This window comes from Siphateles boraxobius, unplaced genomic scaffold, assembly GCF_051911475.1.
Source record: "Siphateles boraxobius isolate OS27281-9 unplaced genomic scaffold, OSU_SipBor_1 8, whole genome shotgun sequence".
Classification (NCBI taxonomy): Eukaryota; Metazoa; Chordata; class Actinopteri; order Cypriniformes; family Leuciscidae; genus Siphateles; species Siphateles boraxobius.
Window position 1 is genome coordinate 31,650,385 of NW_027509208.1, and position 18,381 is coordinate 31,668,765.

Sequence of the window (18,381 nt, forward strand, 5' to 3'; positions counted from 1 at the left end):
CCAATGAGGTTCATTCTCGTGTTATGCATCACGTTTGTAGTTTCTGCAAGAACCAACGAGGTTCATTCTCGTGTTACGCAGCATGTTTGAGCTTCTGCAAGAACCAATGAGGTTCATTCTCGTGTTACGCTGCACGTTTGAGCTTCTGCAAGAACCAATGAGGTTCATTCTCGTGTTATGCAGCACGTTTGAGTTTCTTCAAGAACCAATGAGGTTCATTCTCGTGTTACGCAGCACGTTTGAGATTCTGCAAGAACCAATGAGGTTCATTCTCGTGTTACGCTGCACGTTTGAGCTTCTGCAAGAACCAATGAGGTTCATTCTCGTGTTATGCAGCACGTTTGAGTTTCTGCAAGAACCAATGAGGTTCATTTTCGTGTTACGCAGCACGTTTGAGCTTCTGCAAGAACCAATGAGGTTCATTCTCGTGTTACGCAGCACGTTTGAGTTTCTGCAAGAACCAATGAGGTTCATTCTCGTGTTACGCAGCACGTTTGAGCTTCTGCAAGAACCAATGAGGTTAATTCTCGTGTTACGCTGCACGTTTGAGCTTCTGCAAGAACCAATGAGGTTCATTCTCGTGTTATGCAGCACGTTTGAGTTTCTGCAAGAACCAATGAGGTTCATTCTCGTGTTACGCAGCACGTTTGAGCTTCTGCAAGAACCAATGAGGTTCATTCTCGTGTTAAGCAGCACGTTTGAGTTTCTGCAAGAACCAATGAGGTTCATTCTCGTGTTACGCAGCACGTTTGAGCTTCTGCAAGAACCAATGAGGTTCATTCTCGTGTTACGCAGCACGTTTGAGCTTCTGCAAGAACCAATGAGGTTCATTCTCGAGTTACGCAGCACGTTTGAGCTTCTGCAAGAACCAATGAGGTTCATTCTCGTGTTATGCAGCACGTTTGAGTTTCTGCAAGAACCAATGAGGTTCATTCTCGTGTTACGCAGCACGTTTGAGCTTCTGCAAGAACCAATGAGGTTCATTCTCGTGTTATGCAGCATGTTTGAGTTTCTGCAAGAACCAATGAGGTTCATTCTCGTGTTACGCAGCATATTTGAGCTTCAGCAAGAGGTTTGTTGTCGTGCGTCAATCTGGTTTGGTTGAGCTTCTGTTTATGTTCGCTGATTTGTTCATATGTAAATAAAAGACAAAATTAAATATGTTTATCATATAAAGCAATCGAGTTTCTTCAGAAAATTTGGACTAAAGCGCTCAATTCATATGGATTAGTTTTACGATCTCTTTAAGATGTTATTGAAGCCTAAAACTGGTGAATGAACAAAAGTCTTACAGGTTTGGAACGACATAATAATAATCAGTAACAGAATTTTCATCTTCTGGTGAACTATCCTTTTAACACAAAATAGCGCACAGCACTTACCCAAAATGAACATGGCAAAAAACATTACCAGAGTATCATAATTAGTGTTGGGAACGTCACTTTTAAAATAAAAAATATATATTTTTTTAAAACATTACAAAGTAAAATTCTAGCTTCCGGCCGCAGTCCACTTATGCCTAAAGCGCCACTTACGCAACTCATGACGTCAGAAGTAGCGTAGTGCGTTATGGCGTAGTGTAAATATCAGCAGTTGAACTTTAGACTTTATTGCAAACCGTATTTTCGTTTGACCGGAAGCTAGTTAATTTACTTTATAATGTTTTAAATATGGATATTTTTCGTACACAAACGCATCGCTTCACTTCAGAAGGCCTTTATTAACCCCCCAAAGCCGCATGGAGCACTTTTATCATGTATAGAAGCACTTTTATGGACTTCAAAACAGAAACGGCCATTCACTGCCATTATAAAGCTTGGAAGAGCCAGGACATTTTTTTTTATTTAACTCTGATTGTATTCGTCTGAAAGAAGAATATCATATACACCTACTGAAGGATGACTTGAGGGTGAGTAAATCATGGGCTAATTTTCATTTTTGGGTGAACTATCCCTTTAATTTAACTAACAGCCTAATCCTGTTTTCAAATCTTCCCTATTTATACAATTCTTGACATATTGTGACAATGTGGTGAAATAATATAATTAATAAATGAACTACATATGGAAAATTAGTTTTGCATCAAAACAAAGGTTTAATTATCTGAGCAGGATTTGGTCTTTTTCATGTCTTACTGTTTAGTGGTCCTCATTTATTGCAATGCTTTCCTATTATAAAAAGTGAGCCATTTAGAGTAGAGTCCAATTGTTAGCCAAGATGTAGTCGTATCATTGCCATAAACCAATCTTTCACAACTATCTTGTTTTTGAATGCTATAGAGATGATGCCATTTTTTCTTTGTCCAACCCCTCCTCACCTTGACAGCTTTAATTATTTATCATTTGACTACCTAAATGGTACATTTGTAAAATTTTGGATATTTGAGAGCCTGCTTAGCTAAAGTATCCACCTTCTCATTACGCTCCACTCCAACTTAAGCAGGCAATTGAAACTGCATGTTAAATAAATATTAAAAAATATTGATATGCACTAGACATGGACACTGAAGTATGTGTGTGCTTTAAAGCTTTTACTTATCATCCCATCCTTTCTCTCATTCAAGACAAATTTACACTCAAAGTAGCTACAGATGCTTTTCCTGGGAATAAGAACACGTTTAATCAAAGAAAAGGAGTTCCTTATTACATTCAGAGATGCACAGGATAGAGTTCAGAAAAAAAGACAAAATGTTATGCGACCATTCTTGCAGAAAAACTGAAGCCTTTGGTAGTGAAACCAGAGTAGTGCATTTTCAAATGTGTTTTGCTCAGGATCTGGAGTCATATGTCCCATAAAATATGTTTTGACATCATATCCTTTGGGACTAAGAAAAGCAGAAATACAAATTTACACCGCATAACTTATATATACAAATTTTGTGTATAAATTAAAAAAAAATACACAGAGCAACATTTTAGTGTTTTTTTTCTTTTCTTGGAAACTTGTATGAGGAACGGTCAGCTATATTTGACCAGAGTACAGGATGATCTCCCTTATAGTTTTGGTGAAAGAAAGCATAGTCATAGTCCCTGTGCCACTCAGAAAAAGAAACAAATCCACACGATCATAAATAAAGACATCATTTGAGGAAGAAAACACTCATTTCAACTACCATTAAAAAAAGTCTTTAAATAAATTAAAGAGTAAAAAATACAGAGCTCCACTGCATTATTAGATTCTTAGATGTTTAAAAGGCACAGACAAGTGCATCCTGAACAAAAAATAATAAATACAGCACAAAGTGTCAAGGCAGACTCAACCAGTCACCACCGTAGCTAGATGGAAGAGAGATCACATACACAAACATATAAAATCACCACACACAAATCCTACAGGGGTCTGTCTCATTAAAATTTGCTCTCACAAATAAAACTAATAAGAAATTATATTTTGCATAAAAAAACATCAAGCTTATTTTAAGACCTATTAAAATTGTTGGCATATTCATGAGAATTAAATTTCTGTTGTGTCCAAATGTTTTACTTTTGATTACATAAAAAATTACTATAATGCAAAGTCATTCATTTTTTAAAAATTAGAATATAAAAGCAGTGAAAAAAAAAATACAACCATTATGTCTAATCACTTTACAGTTTAAATAATACCTATTTGTTTGCATTACAGTAATGAGGAATTGAGGTTTTAAATGTTCTTATCACAATGCTGATATGAATGGTCCTGTGTGCATTTATGTTCATGCAAAATATAATTTCTTTTGATTTGTGTGACCGGTTTAGTGAGATTTCCCCACACTAAACATACACCAGGTCCCGGCTCTGCCTGGACGGGTCGACGGGCTCATCCTCCTCGCACTCCTCGCACTCCTCGCACTCGATGGGCTTGGGGCAGCTGTATGGGTGGCCGTTGTCGTCGAAGAAGCGGCGGAAGGTGAACTCGTAGAAGGCGTGCTCTGGGTGCTTGCCGTTCTTGAACCAGCGGTTGAGTGTGTCGTTGTGGTTGCTGTCGGCGTCGTCGCTCCACAGTTTGTCAGGGTCCACGGGGTCAAAGTTGGAGGTGTCGGTGCAGTGTGTAATTTTAGGGATGTAAGGCGCATGGTGTTGTTGCCGCAGATCCGTGGAGAAGTCGATGCTCTTGAAGAAAGGCTGTGCTTTAATCTCATCGGCCCCGTCTTTCCCGAGCCGGTCGTCCGGGCCGCGGCAGAGCTTCAGGATCAGGGCGGTGGCCTCGGGACTCAGCTTGGCCTGCAGCGGGATGTGGAGCGACGTCTGCCAGTTGATGACCTGAGGCAGACACACACACACACACACACACACACACACACACACTCTCAATCACCTGATCATTATACGAATCAACTATGTGTTCATGAGCAAACAGACCACAAACACTGCCCGGCGAAAAAAAAAAAGTCTCTGTTCGGATTTAAAAGTGCAAATGCTTAAGAGTGTATGACTGGATCATTATTGCAGTTATTATGATGTTTCTAACATGTTATATGTTTGGAAACAGTTCTTCTAACACTAATTGATGGTCGTTTAAGAAATGAAAAGCTACACACTCATCATGATCATATTCCAGGATGACAATATTAAGATTAATCCGGCTGAGATTGTGAAAGAATGGTTGTGAGGAGCATGAAGATGAAGAATCATTTCCACACATGAATTGATGCTCCTCTGAGTCCAGATCTTAAACTCAGTGAGTGAAAGTCTTCAGTGCTGGAGGAGACTTTACAGAGTGATGGACTCTTGCATTGACAATACAAGATCTTCACCAAAAATTGATGCACCTCTTGATGGAAATAAAGGTTGCGATGCCATTTCCATCCATTTTTGGTGAAGATCTTGTAGATTTAAATGTGAAATCTTCTAGTTAATGCTGCATATGTGCATTACAAAATTATAGAGCAAAATATATTCTAACCTTCATCTGGGTCTCGAGAGGAGTTGTGGCCAGAAAAGGAGGCTGACCAACTAACATCTCATAGAGGATAACACCCACACTCCACCAATCACAGAGCTGCGTGTAACCTAGGATTAAAAATACATAAAATGAAACAATCAATTCACTTTTATCAATTTAAAGGGTAATGAAATCAAGTTTACAGCAGTGGAAAGTTCTTTTGTGCTTTACAACATATTCTAAACCAGGGGTTCTCAATCCTGTTCCTGGAGATCTACCACTGCACATTTTGTATGACCTCCTCATCTAACACTCCAGATTTAACTCATCAGCTCATTAGTACAGACTGCAAGACCTGAAGTGGTTGTGTCAGATGAGAGACATCCAAAACGTGTGCTATTGGGGGTGCTCCAGGACCACGGGTGGGAAGACTTGTACTAGGCTTGCATACATTTAAAGGACAAGTTCGGTATTTTAGACTTAAAGCCCTGTTTTAAGATCGTTTCTGATGAAATAGAACGGTTAAGATTGAAATTCGCTGCAAAAGATGCTTTCCAACAGGTGTTTTACCATTCATTGTAAAACTATGGACCTATTTTTCCAAACGCCTCACACCCGTACATTCTTCCACTGAAAGCTTGAATAGCGTAGCCTACGATACCGCGACTGCATAAGACTACAGAAAGAATACAAACAACCCCATTTCCGTTTCCGGCGGCGGAGTAATACCATACCTCACAGAACATCCAATACAAGTCAATGGAGTTGGACAAAAACTACGATAAAACCTGTTGGAAAGCATCTTTTGCAGCGATTTTTGTGTGAGCATATCAGTGAACACCTCAGACCATTCGGTGAGTTTCACTTCTTTGTAAACTAAAGTTTAATGCATTTTATGAATGATTCTTCCAGTGCCCCTATGAAACCATTGTGGAGGTGGGGGGGTGAAACCGAAAATTCACGGGACAGCAGCATGTGTCCAAATTTCAGTTAACCGTTCTATTCCATCAGAAACAATCTTAAAGGGTTAGTTCACCCAAAAATGAAAATTAAGTCATTAATTACTCACCCCCATGCTGTACCAACCCCGTAAGACCTTCGTTCATCTTCGGAACACAAATTAAGATATTTTTGATGAAATCTGAGAGGTGGATCACTGCTACATAGGCTGCCAGAGGGAATGAAACTTGACGGCCCAGAAAGTCATTACAGAACATGTTTAAATATTCCATGTCCCTACAGTGGCTCAACTATAAGTTTATCAAGCGACGAGACTACTTTTTTTCCGAAAAAAAAAAACATAAATAACGACTTTATTCGACTATTCCTTTTCTTCCTTTGTGGGCCTGAGACGAGAGTTCAAGAGATTTCCACGACAAATGCGCGAGAACTGAGAAGAGGACGTTCTTCTTCTAATACCTCTTGTTCAGTTCTCGCGCATGCGTCGTGGAAATCTCTTGAACTCTCGTCTCAGGCCCACAAGGAAGAAAAGGAATAGTCGAATAAAGTCGTTATTTATGTTTTTTTTTCGGAAAAAAAGTATTCTCGTCGCTTGATAAACTTATAGTTGAGCCACTGTAGGCACATGGAATATTTAAACATGTTCTTTAATGACTTTCTGGGCCGTCAAGTTTCATTCCCTCTGGCAGCCTATGTAGCAGTGATCCACCTCTCAGATTTAATCAAAAATATCTTCATTTGTGTTCCGAAGATGAACGAAGGTCTTACGGGGTTGGTACAGCATGGGGGTGAGTAATTAATGACTTAATTTTCATTTTTGGGTGAACTAACCCTTTAAAACAGGGCTTTAAGTGTAAAATACCGAACTTGTCCTTTAATTAGGTTAGAAAAAATTATTTCTCATTTATTTCTGCGTTAGGGTTAGAACTAACTACCGCACAGTATGCAATAGTCACAATTTTAAAATTTCAGTAACACCACTGAGCGCTGTTAAGTGGAATCATAAACACCTCTGATTGGCCATTGTGTGTCAGTGTCCAGCCAGTGTGTTATTGTGGCGGTACATTGATGGGTTTAGGACTGCCGACTCCCAAAGCATTAGATATTCTTTATAAACTAGAGTTGGCTACAATGATCAGCGCTTCAAAAACATGTTATAAATACAGGTTCTTCTCAAAAAATTAGCATATTGTGATAAAGTTCATTATTTTCCATAATGTAATGATAAAAATTAAACTTTCATATATTTTAGATTCATTGCACTCCAACTGAAATATTTCAGGTCTTTTATTATTTTAATACTGATGATTTTGGCATACAGCTCATGAAAACCCAAAATTCCTATCTCAAAAAATTAGCATATCATGAAAAGGGTCTCTAAACGAGCTATTAACCTAATCATCTGAATCAACTAATTAACTCTAAACACTTGCAAATGATTCCTGAGGCTTTTAAAAACTCCCAGCCTGTTTCATTACTCAAAACCGCAATAATGGGTAAGACTGCCGACCTGACTGCTGTCCAGAAGCCCATAATAAACACCCTCAAGCGAGAGGGTAAGACACAGAAAGATAGGCTGTTCCCAGAGTGCTGTATCAAGGCACCTCAGTGGGAAGTCTGTGGGAAGGAAAAAGTGTGGCAAAAAACGCTGCACAACGAGAAGAGGTGACCGGACCCTGAGGAAGATTGTGGAGAAGGACCGATTCCAGACCTTTGGGGACCTGCGGAAGCAGTGGACTGAGTCTGGAGTAGAAACATCCAGAGCCACCGTGCACAGGCGTGTGCAGGAAATGGGCTACAGGTGCCGCATTCCCCAGGTCAAGCCACTTTTGAACCAGAAACAGCGGCAGAAGCGCCTGACCTGGACTACAGAGAAGCAGCACTGGACTGTTGCTCAGTGGTCCAAAGTACTTTTTTCGGATGAAAGCAAATTTTGCATGTCATTCGGAAATCAAGGTGCCAAAGTCTGGAGAAAGACTGGGGAGAAGGAAATGCCAAAATGACTGAAGTCCAGTGTCAAGTACCCACAGTCAGTGATGGTCTGGGGTGCCATGTCAGCTGCTGGTGTTGGTCCACTGTGTTTTATCAAGGGCAGGGTCAATGCAGCTAGCTATCAGGAGATTTTGGAGCACTTCATGCTTCCATCTGCTGAAAAGCTTTATGGAGATGAAGATTTCATTTTTCAGCACGACCTGGCACCTGCTCACAGTGCCAAAACCACTGGTAAATGGTTTACTGACCATGGTATTACTGTGCTCAATTGGCCTGCCAACTCTCCTGACCTGAACCCCATAGAGAATCTGTGGGATATTGTAAAGAGAAAGTTGAGAGACGCAAGACCCAACACTCTGGATGAGCTTAAGGCTGCTATCGAAGCATCCTGGGCCTCCGTAACACCTCAGCAGTGCCACAGGCTGATTGCCTCCATGCCACGCCGCATTTAAGCAGTCATTTCTGCAAAAGGATTCCCGACCAAGTATTGAGTGCATAACTGAACAATTATTTGAAGGTTGACTTTTTTTGTATTAAAAACACTTCTTTTATTGGTCGGATGAAATATGCTAATTCTTTGAGATAGGAATTTTGGGTTTTCATGAGCTGTATGCCAAAATCATCAGTATTAAAACAATAAAAGACCTGAAATATTTCAGTTGGTGTGCAATGAATTAAAATATATGAAAGTTTAATTTTTATCATTACATTATGGAAAATAATGAACTTTATCACAATATCCTAATTTTTTTAGATGGACCTGTATACATCAATGACGCTCTTCACCGAGCGCTTACACAGATACAGACGGGAGCTTATGAGAGCAGGCGTCTATCAGCAGGATCGGTGCTTGTGCTTTCAAACGCTCCCACTCCCGTGTTCAGAACACTTTCAAACACTACCGTGCGTTGATCATTGTAGCCAATCACAGACATATCCGATGAGCGCCTGAAACACAATGGCCAATCAGAAGCGTTTATGATTCCGCTCAACAGTGCTCAAAACGTCACAATTTTAAAATTTCAGTACCGACAAAGTCGGTACTTTGTGACAACTCTAGTTTATAAAGAATATCCAATGCTTTGGGAGTCGGCAGTCCTAAACCCATCAATGTACCGCCACAATAACACACACTGACTGGACACTGACACACATTTTACGATTTGATTCGATTTAGATTCACAAGCTTGCGATGCAATTCGATTCAATATCGATTAATTGAGGCTTGTCAGGCAGGGTGGGAATTATGTAATTTTAGGGGCAAGGCCATTTGGCCTCCACCTTTTCTTTTTTTTTTGGGGCACCAAGGCCATATGACAGGGCACAAAGGCCATTGAGTACAATTCGATGGTTTTCCCATTCAGATTGATACCATAACATGGTAATTCCCTGTGCATCATGGTGAGCCTGACTGGACTTACTGCAATGGATTCAGAGAAATCAAATTGTGCAATTTACAAAAACACAGTTGCATCGGGAAATGCACATGTGCTGGTCTGCAATGTATTGTCTATGGAGGCCTATACGATTGTACAAATAAGAAAATTCAGCTTGAGATCAGGGCTTGTCAAATTCAGCAACCCTTGAATGTATTGAAAGAGGTCTCTGTTTCCAACTACAACCTGTTAAACTGCAACCCCACTTTTGAAAAATCCCCAGATATGGCATACCCAAACTGAAACAGATACAGTTCATGAACCCTTTGTACTAAAAGCACAAGTATGATCTCATTTGAAAGCTGACACCTGGTAGTTTATTGTAAATGTAGAATTAATTATTGTCACAATGGAAAAAAAATAGTATAAATAGATTTTAAAAAATTAAAGTTATGAGAATTTTTTTTTATGAAACATCTTCATAAAAATAAAATTGAAGTTTGCATTGTATCAATCTAGAAATGCACTGCAGCTAAAGTCACGTGTTTGACCATGTTATACTTAAAATCTGAAGATGATATATCTAAAACTCTGTATTTAGGTAAATGTTTTTCAAGATCATGTCATATGACTTTACTTATTAGCTTAGCACACCATCAATACACGACAATTTATGAGATTAAAACCATGTTTGTGCTCCAAACTTACTTTATAACTCAAGTCGAGTGTTCTAAATAACCTTCTGTGATCTGATTTGGCCTCAGATAAAAAAAAATCAGACAGAAAATATAATATTTTATGTATAATGCAACGATGATAAAGTCTATCGATTAGCATAACATTATACATATAATCTATTATTATGAAAATGCCTGACATGGCTCGAAGAACACAGGTAAGTCAAATAACATTACAAAAATGTTTATTGTCTTCGAAACGACATGTTACAGCGAACTGTTAGCTCTGTTTGTGGTCGGGGATTTGGGATTTCCTGCATTGTCGAACGCTCTTCTTCATGTGTTTCAAATATGGACTATAATGTTCAGTAGAGCGCCCTCAGGCTGCTGGTATGAATTGAAAACACAGCACATCAGTATACAGCGCTCATAATGATTACATCGACGCATTGGCGCTTTATACATGGAACTTGGACAGGGCCAGGGCACACAGGCCATTGTGGTCGTACGATGATTTTTTTTCCACGGGGCATGGAGGCCAAAGTGTAGGGCAACGGCGGCCATGGCCGCGTGGCCGCGGTATAATTCCCACGCTGGTGTCAGGTACAGTACATGGCCAAAAACATTGCTAACTATACAGGGAATTTCTACTCAATATAACCGTTTAAATAGTGGTTTGTCATAAAAACATGACATATATTCACACATTAAATATGCAATATAGTGCATATTAGAGTTCTCAACGGGCCGGGTCGGCCCGACAAACCCGACGGGACCCGCGGGCTCGGTTCGAAAATATAAGCAAATGACTCGGGTCGGGTTGGACCTCGGACTTAATCTTTTCCGCTCAGTAAAAAAAGAGAAAAAATTATTAATTATTAATTATTAGCGTATTAATCATCGCTGCTGTTCACCGTAAAGAAAGTCTGGCTGCTGCGTGCAACGTGCATCGGGGGGGCAGACCTGATGCCGCTGTGTGCACACCTTTAGCCTGGAGAAGAAGATGGAGTTGGTGAAAAGTAAACTTGCTGCAGGAGACTTCACCGTCGCTACTACAGGAGTCGGAAAATCAGAGGTCTGGAAAGTGTTTGGAGTGGTGCTGGATTCTGATGGAAATTCTACAGGGTATGTGCAATGCTCAAAATGCAAGGTGCTAATGAAATATGACAGCAAAAAAACAGGGTCGTCCAGAAGATTTTTATTTGAGGCATATTTAGTAGCCTATATAGCCTATTTATGTTTTTAAAGTTGTTTGTAGGCTATTGTTAAAAGACGTGAACACTAAAGGTTGATTTGAATTCCCGTCTGCTGGTCATGATAATACGTGTAGCTATGAGAAAAAAAAAGAAAATCGGCGTCGGGCCGCGGGCCGGGTTCGGGCAGATAATTCATGTTGATGTGTCGGGTTACATCGGGTCCGGGCTTTAAAAGCCACGGGCCGGGTCGGGTCGGGTTGTAATTTTCAGGCCCGTTGAGAACTCTAGTGCATATATTTATCAAAATGCTCTTAGCAAAGTTATTTTCTAGCTGACTAACGAGTTTTTGGACACTGAATGGCTTTTCTGAGGTAAATTTAACATTACGTGACTTGTTTACAAGCTGTTTTATTGACGTCTAACTGTGGTTGAAACTCTGAGCGATTACACAGATTTCAGTAAGTTGTTCTATATCTTTCAACATACAGTATGAAATTATCATGAATGAACATCAGAAGGTAACTAGTAGTAAAGCAGAGAGATGATCAGTTCATGTGCGCTTCTCTTGAACTGTAGGCGCTATATATATATGATCTGTCATGCCACATTAAAGGGAGCTAAAATGGTATTTATTGTTTGAATTTCAGAATAAAATTGACAGAATTTGAAAGAGGAGACGTTTCATAGCAGAACAAGTAACAAAGCTTATTGCGATTTATTAGATGGGAGGGACGCTTCGAAGCACAGACTGAAAGATCAATTCTTGGGATCTTAGAATCAATATCAGTTCTTCAAAAAAAGAATCCATCAAAATCAAGAAATGTATGTTTTTTCACATGTTGTGGCATACACACCTGTGCGCAGCAGGACCTCGGGGGCGATGTAATTTGGCGTGCCCACCAGCGAGTGAGCCAAGCAGCGCTGATGCTGTCGAGCGGCTCTGCGCTCCAGCGGCTTCAGTCGGTCCCCACAGCGGCAGCTCGCAGGATCTTCCCACTCCTTACTGAAGTCCATGCTGTCCTGCCGCACATGATCACCTGACAACACACAGACACACCAACTTCAACATCATTCATTATTCAATAGTGAACAATACAGCTAGGGTCCATAAATATTAACAAAGTCACGTTGATGTGATGGTAAAAAGTGGGTGTTCTGTGTCAGAATGTCAGTCAGACCTGAATGTGATTTTGCAGTGGTCTGTAGACGACTACTTCCCACTAAAACCCACTTTTGAGGAGGCTGAGGCACTGGTGACACTTCTTTTTCAAATCTTTCATTATTTGCTATTGTAATATTTTTGTAAACACCATTACATTAAAGGCACAATATGTAATTTTTCGTCGCTAGAGGTCTCTTATTAAAAACAAAGGCGTAGGTTGATGGCGCCGTGATTTCGTCTCGAGAGCAGTAGCGTTTTATTGCGCCACAGACGACCTCTTCTGCTTCTTCCGGTCATATTTGTGGGGTAACACTTCGGATTCATTGGAGTGTGTTGAAAGTTGTTATAATGCTACTCTGTGCGTTCACTACTATGCGGCTACTATACGAGACACTTGTTGCACACTGCAGTGAGCTAGATCAATATTAGGTATGGTAAAACATGGTACTCGCGGTAAATCAAGAAAACGAGATTTAAAAAATAAGACTAGATTAAAGGCTGATTTATACTTCTGCGTTGTTGTCTGCGTTGACACGCAATAACACATGCAGAGGGAGCATGTGAAACCCAAGGGAGGGGTTCTAGCAGACCAATCACAGCGCTTGCACTACACACAGCCTACGACGTAGCTATTGCGTGAGTTCGACGCAGAAGTATAAATTGGGCTTAACAGTGTTGAGCTATATTACAATTCGTTTTCTATCTATAAATGTATCCATACATTTGTTCCCTTGTCTAATAAAACAGCTTATTTCTCTGGATTTAAACATTCTTGGAAACATTTGGGATAATACACAAGTAAAAAAAAAATATAACATTGTTCTAGTGGTTTTTAGACATTCTAATCCAAAAATCTTACATAGTGTGCCTTTAACATTAATGTAATAAACAGATTATATGTATAAAGCATTAAATTACTGGCAAGGCTACATTACCTACAACAGTAGCCCAAAAAAAGGACGAAGTAACTATTGGCATAAAAAGAGTTATAATGGCACAAAATCATGGGGTCAAGTCATCAAAAATATGTTTTGGTCTCCGAGTTGTTGGGCTCACCGCTTTGGTAGTATTTGGAGTCGTGAGTCCACCGGAAGCCAGTGCACAGGCCAAAGTCAGTCAGTTTGATGTGTCCATCACGATCAATCAGGATGTTGTCGGGTTTGATGTCTCGATGGATAAAACCCATTTTGTGGACGCTTTCCACAGCACAGCAGAGCTCTGCGATGTAAAACTGAGCCAAGTCCTCTTGGAAAATGCCCATTCTGATCAAAAGACTCATCATGTCCCCGCCAGGGATGTAGTCCATGACAAAATACAAGTTATCTTTATCCTGGAAGGAGTAGTACAAGCGGACGACCCACTCATTATCTGCTTCAGCGAGAATGTCCCGCTCAGCTTTCACATGGGCCACCTGGTTTCTCAACAGGACGTCTTTTTTACGGAGGGTCTTCATGGCATACAGCGCTCCCGTGTCCACTTTCCGAGCCAAACACACTTCTCCAAACGCCCCAATTCCCAGAGTTTTGATCTTATCAAACATGGATTTGTCCATTTTGGCGCGCTTGAGGCGGATGTAGTTGGATTCCTTCTGGGACAGCATCATGCGCATCTGTTCTTGTGCGTCGCCCGAAAGCCCCACCTGAACACACACCACACGCGGTTAAAACAGCCCTCACAAAACAGACACATGTACATGAACACAGGCAAACTTGCTCACACAAAACACAGATTAAGTAAACTACTGAAATAATTTCAGACAACATACACGCCATTCAATCATGTAATATTCACAATCACAACATTGGCAGGCAGAATCCAGCACTGAAAAACGGCAAAGCATGCAATGCACAGGGTTTCCTACAGTGATCTAAACTATTATTTACTACTGAAGTAGGGGTGTAACGACACACGTCACGATTCGATACAAATCACGCTACTGAACTCAACTACCGAACAATGCAATTTTGATATTTTGAGCCAAAATAAAAAGGTTTTTTATTATTATTACTTTATTATTATCATTAAAAAGATATATTATTTTATTATTAACAGGACCCACAAATATTACCCCCATTGCATTATATTAAATATATATTTAATTGTTTACTACAGTTTGCGTGTCGTAAATCTGTTCATCATATAAAAGCCATCGTGTCTCTTCAGAAGACTTGGATTTGGATTAGACCACTCGATAGATCATTCTTACGATGCCTTTATTACATTTATTGGATCTTTTAAGTTTTAGAGGAACAGACTTTAAATGGATGGACATAAATTTCTCAGATATCATAAAAAAAATTGTGTTTGGAGGTTAAACGAAAATCTTATTGGTTTGAAATGACATGATGGTGAGTACATGACAGAATTAAAATTTAGATGACCTATCGCCTACCTTTAAATACAGTAAGCTGAGTCTTGGATAAAACTATCGCAAATCATATCGTTTACATCAACCATACATATTGTCGCATTTTTATATTCTGATATAATGATAATGATGTGTCATCACATCCCTATTTTTGTCATACATTGTTCTTGCACAACTAGGAAATGCAAATGTCTCCTGAATTTGCAATGTCACTTGAATTTGCACTGAAATCCACCTGGATATATCCCTGCATGCTTTTTTATCAGATCACATGCATCTCATCAACAATAATTGCATGCTCTTTACTGCAAGAATCTTGTTTACTTTTATTCAATCCATTTAGATTTCCATTCATATTTTGGGCTCAGATTTTCAACTGGTGAAATTTTGGTGCTCCCCTACCAAAAAACACTTTCCATTATACATTAATATAAATTTTGACTTGAAAATATTAATGTTGATTACAAAAAAGCCTCATAGACAGGTTATAAATCAACCCTGTTGAACATTTACTTTTAAATAATGCTGTGTTGCTATTTGTTATGTAGTAAATCTGTGTTGTGTTGGTATGAAAATTGGTATTTTACTGAAATGCTATCATAACCCTACACTGGAACACAATACAATAGTTCAAATAACAAAATAACGAGCAGCCAAGTAGCAGCAATTAAAAATGCACAGTGTGAGGTGGGTTATGAAACATGCAGATTTAGATATACGTCTATCATTCTACCCAATCAATCACCCACACCACCCCCGACCCTTCAATCAGCGCAGAAAATGTGAAAACACTGGATGGATCCCATGTGGGAGTAGATGTGAGCTTAAATCAGAAATGCAGGAAACCCTTAAGATCATAGCTCCGTTCTAAAACCCAGTGAACTGTCTAAAGAGTTAGCTATCCTAACCATCACAAAACATCCTAAGTGGCCATCTAAAATGAGGAAGCAACTCTGTGTGTCATACAAATAGCAATCACAAAAGTCTTGACTTGCTTAATTTTATGTTGAGTTTGGGATTAGTGACAATTTTCTGATTAGCATAATAATAAATGGGTATACGTGCACTCTTTTATTCCCACTGCTGTAAGGCTTTCAAACTTTTAAACTTTCTGTGCATAAATATTAGGCAAAAAATCTATTTTTAATTAGATAGACCTCACAGAGGCCATCAAATTAAATTCTGGGATTGCATTCTCTGCAACAGACACTTATATTATTGGCTAAAAGTTTCAGCAAAAATGCTGTCCATTACGCTTCATGCCTTTTCAACATTAAGACTATGATACTAGGTGATGATGTAGGCAGCTCAGTAGAGCTTTAGAACAGAGCTCATGAAAACATTTGAGGAAAAGACTCATTTACATGCCATCCAACTGACAGGGTCTTACTTTACCACACACTGAGTGACGACTACTCCAGAAGAAACCTTTAAACTATGAAAACCAGTTGATCAGACAAAGAAAAGACGAGGGAAGGCGGCTTACAGAGGAGATCCACAAACTGAAAGATATGGATGACAGACAGACAGAGAAAGAGAATAAAAAAGCAGGAAATAATGAAGGGAAAAAGATGTGAAAAGTTAACAGTAGAGTAAAGGGACCAGAGAGCATTGTGAGAGTATGTGGCAGTGAAGAAATGCGTGCTAACCCGTTGCATCTCGCTCTCCAACTGCTTCTTCCTTCGGTGTCTCTGCTGGTGGTTCTTCAGGACGTTCTCCACGTGCTGCTCCATGAAGAACTTGAAAGCCTGCGGTGAGTACATGGGAACTCTGCTTTCCCCTTTGCGCTCCTCGTCCCGCTTGAGTCGGCGCACCGGCACAGGAGAGGTGGTGATGAGCTTCTTCTCGCGCTCCTCTGAGGCCTCGGGACTCTTCTCGCCGGAGCAGCTGCTGTCCGTGTCGGTGTCATGCTCCGCCCCGTCCTCCTCTCTGCTGCTGGGTTTGTGCGTGGGGTCGTAGCCCGGAGGCGGCGGCTGCTGCTGAAGCAGGTGTTTGGGATAGGGGGGCGGTGGGCCCTGGTAGCTGGGCACTTCTGCGCTCGGCTCCTGATACGCAGTGGGCGGCTGCTGGAGCCAAGGCGGGTGCGTAGGGGCGACGGCTGTGTGCAGCTCTGGCTTCTGCACACGCATGCTCTTCACCGGCTGCAGGACGGGCGCCTGTGTGATGGTGGTGACGGTCGTGGCGGAGGGCTGAGAGCTGGGCACAGAGGTGCCCTGACGCCCGCTGGTGAAGGAGTTGGAGCGCCCCGGCGCGCTGTGAGGCCATGATGGAAGAGCGTCCTGATTGGGCGAAGTCTGAGGTCTGCCCTGGGGAAGCCCTCCAAGGTTGTACATATCAAGGTTGTGACTATTGCGGTTGGGCACCAGCATGCTTGAGGGGAGGTTGTTTCCGTTTGAGGGTGTGGAAAGCGCGCTGGATTGCATCTGCTGGGCCGTGGGACTCTGTCTGTTGGACTGGTGGATTGCATATGGAGGCGGCGGCGGCTGCCTGTTATTAATGCCCATGTATTCCCCTTGCATGGCGCCATTCTGAGGCCAGGATGGAGGGAAGGTGAACTTGTTGCTCCCGGAGTTTTGCATGATGATGGGCTGCCGACCCACAGGCACTGGACTGAGGCCTCGCTGATTCTGGGACGGAGGGTTTATGTAGCCGTCGGGTCGGGGCCCCTGAGGCACAGGAGAGATCCGGGGAACCAGGTAATCCAAGTTCCCAGAATACCGCTTGGTTGAGGGATTGGAGTCCCATGAGGAGGGAGGAGGAGTGATGCTACGCACCTGCCGAGGGTTCACTCGTTGGCCGCTGGCTGCAGCAGAAAGGTTTTGAGGAAAGGTAGCGGGCCGTGAGAGGTCACTTTGAGGTCCAGGGCTACTGGGACGGTAAATCATGCCATCGGTCATTAGAGCACTGTGGCGCTGTGGGGCCAGTGATTCCTTTGAACCCTTCCAGCTTTGGCGCCGCAACACTGTCTGTTGAATTTGGGATGGAGCTAGAAAGGAAACATCCATAAATCAATAGGGGTGTGACAATATATCGCAATACAATAATGCAAAAATATGTATCGTGGATAGTGACAATATGTCTTGTGTATAGTTCACCTAAAATAACATTACTGTGTGAGAAAGAAAATCAAGTTTTCAGAGTTAGTGTCAGTACTACATTACACTACTATATATAGTGTTGAATATAATGGATAATAATGCAATGGTGGAATATTTGTGGGTCCTGATAATGCCAATTGTCTTATGTTACCAGTAAACATAAGTGGCCTTCATTATTTTAAATAGATCTAGTCAATGATGGAGTGCAAGCATATTTCGTCTGAAATAATTCTGTATTTTCAGCTTCAGAAACATGAATATTGTTATTCTGGTGTCTCTATTGTCCCGTGCACCTCTCTGTAGGCAAGGGTGTGGTTAGCTGGTACCCTCTTATGTCACAGGGCACCTCAACTTCCAATAGGGGAATTCAACTGCAGTAGCCACCGTTCAACCTGAAGCACTCAGACATTTTTACACCATATATTGTAGAATTAAAACACTTTAAACCCAAATGTCAAAAAATGTACTCTAATCAATGAACAGCATTTATAAAGCTCCATTCTTACAGATCATCAAATAAAAAAGCTGTTTTAGTGTTTAGTTACCATTTAAAGGTTAAAAATAACAACAGAGTCCAGACTATTGAATTTAATTGTTTTTTATTTTTATTTATAAAAACACTCTTATTATTATTTATTTTTCAACACTCAAAAGCTATATTTACACTGAATGGCTTAAAAGCTATTTTA

General features: G+C 40.7%; 1 protein-coding gene across 4 annotated transcripts in view; it reads right to left on the reverse strand.

The window, feature by feature from the left end:
* Positions 1-2,594: 2,594 nt before the first annotated feature.
* lats1 (large tumor suppressor kinase 1) overlaps positions 2,595-18,381 on the reverse strand; it is a 310,530-nt gene continuing 294,743 nt past the window's right edge. For all 4 annotated transcript variants that reach the window (XM_077219631.1, XM_077219630.1, XM_077219632.1 and 1 more), the window contains exons 4-8: positions 16,244-17,580; positions 13,283-13,865; positions 11,919-12,101; positions 4,885-4,991; positions 2,595-4,241 (exon numbers count right to left, since the gene is read on the reverse strand). In XM_077219631.1, coding sequence (XP_077075746.1) covers positions 3,753-4,241; positions 4,885-4,991; positions 11,919-12,101; positions 13,283-13,865; positions 16,244-17,580 — 2,699 coding nt within the window. In that variant the 3' untranslated portion in view covers positions 2,595-3,752. The remainder of the gene's footprint in view (positions 4,242-4,884; positions 4,992-11,918; positions 12,102-13,282; positions 13,866-16,243; positions 17,581-18,381) is intronic.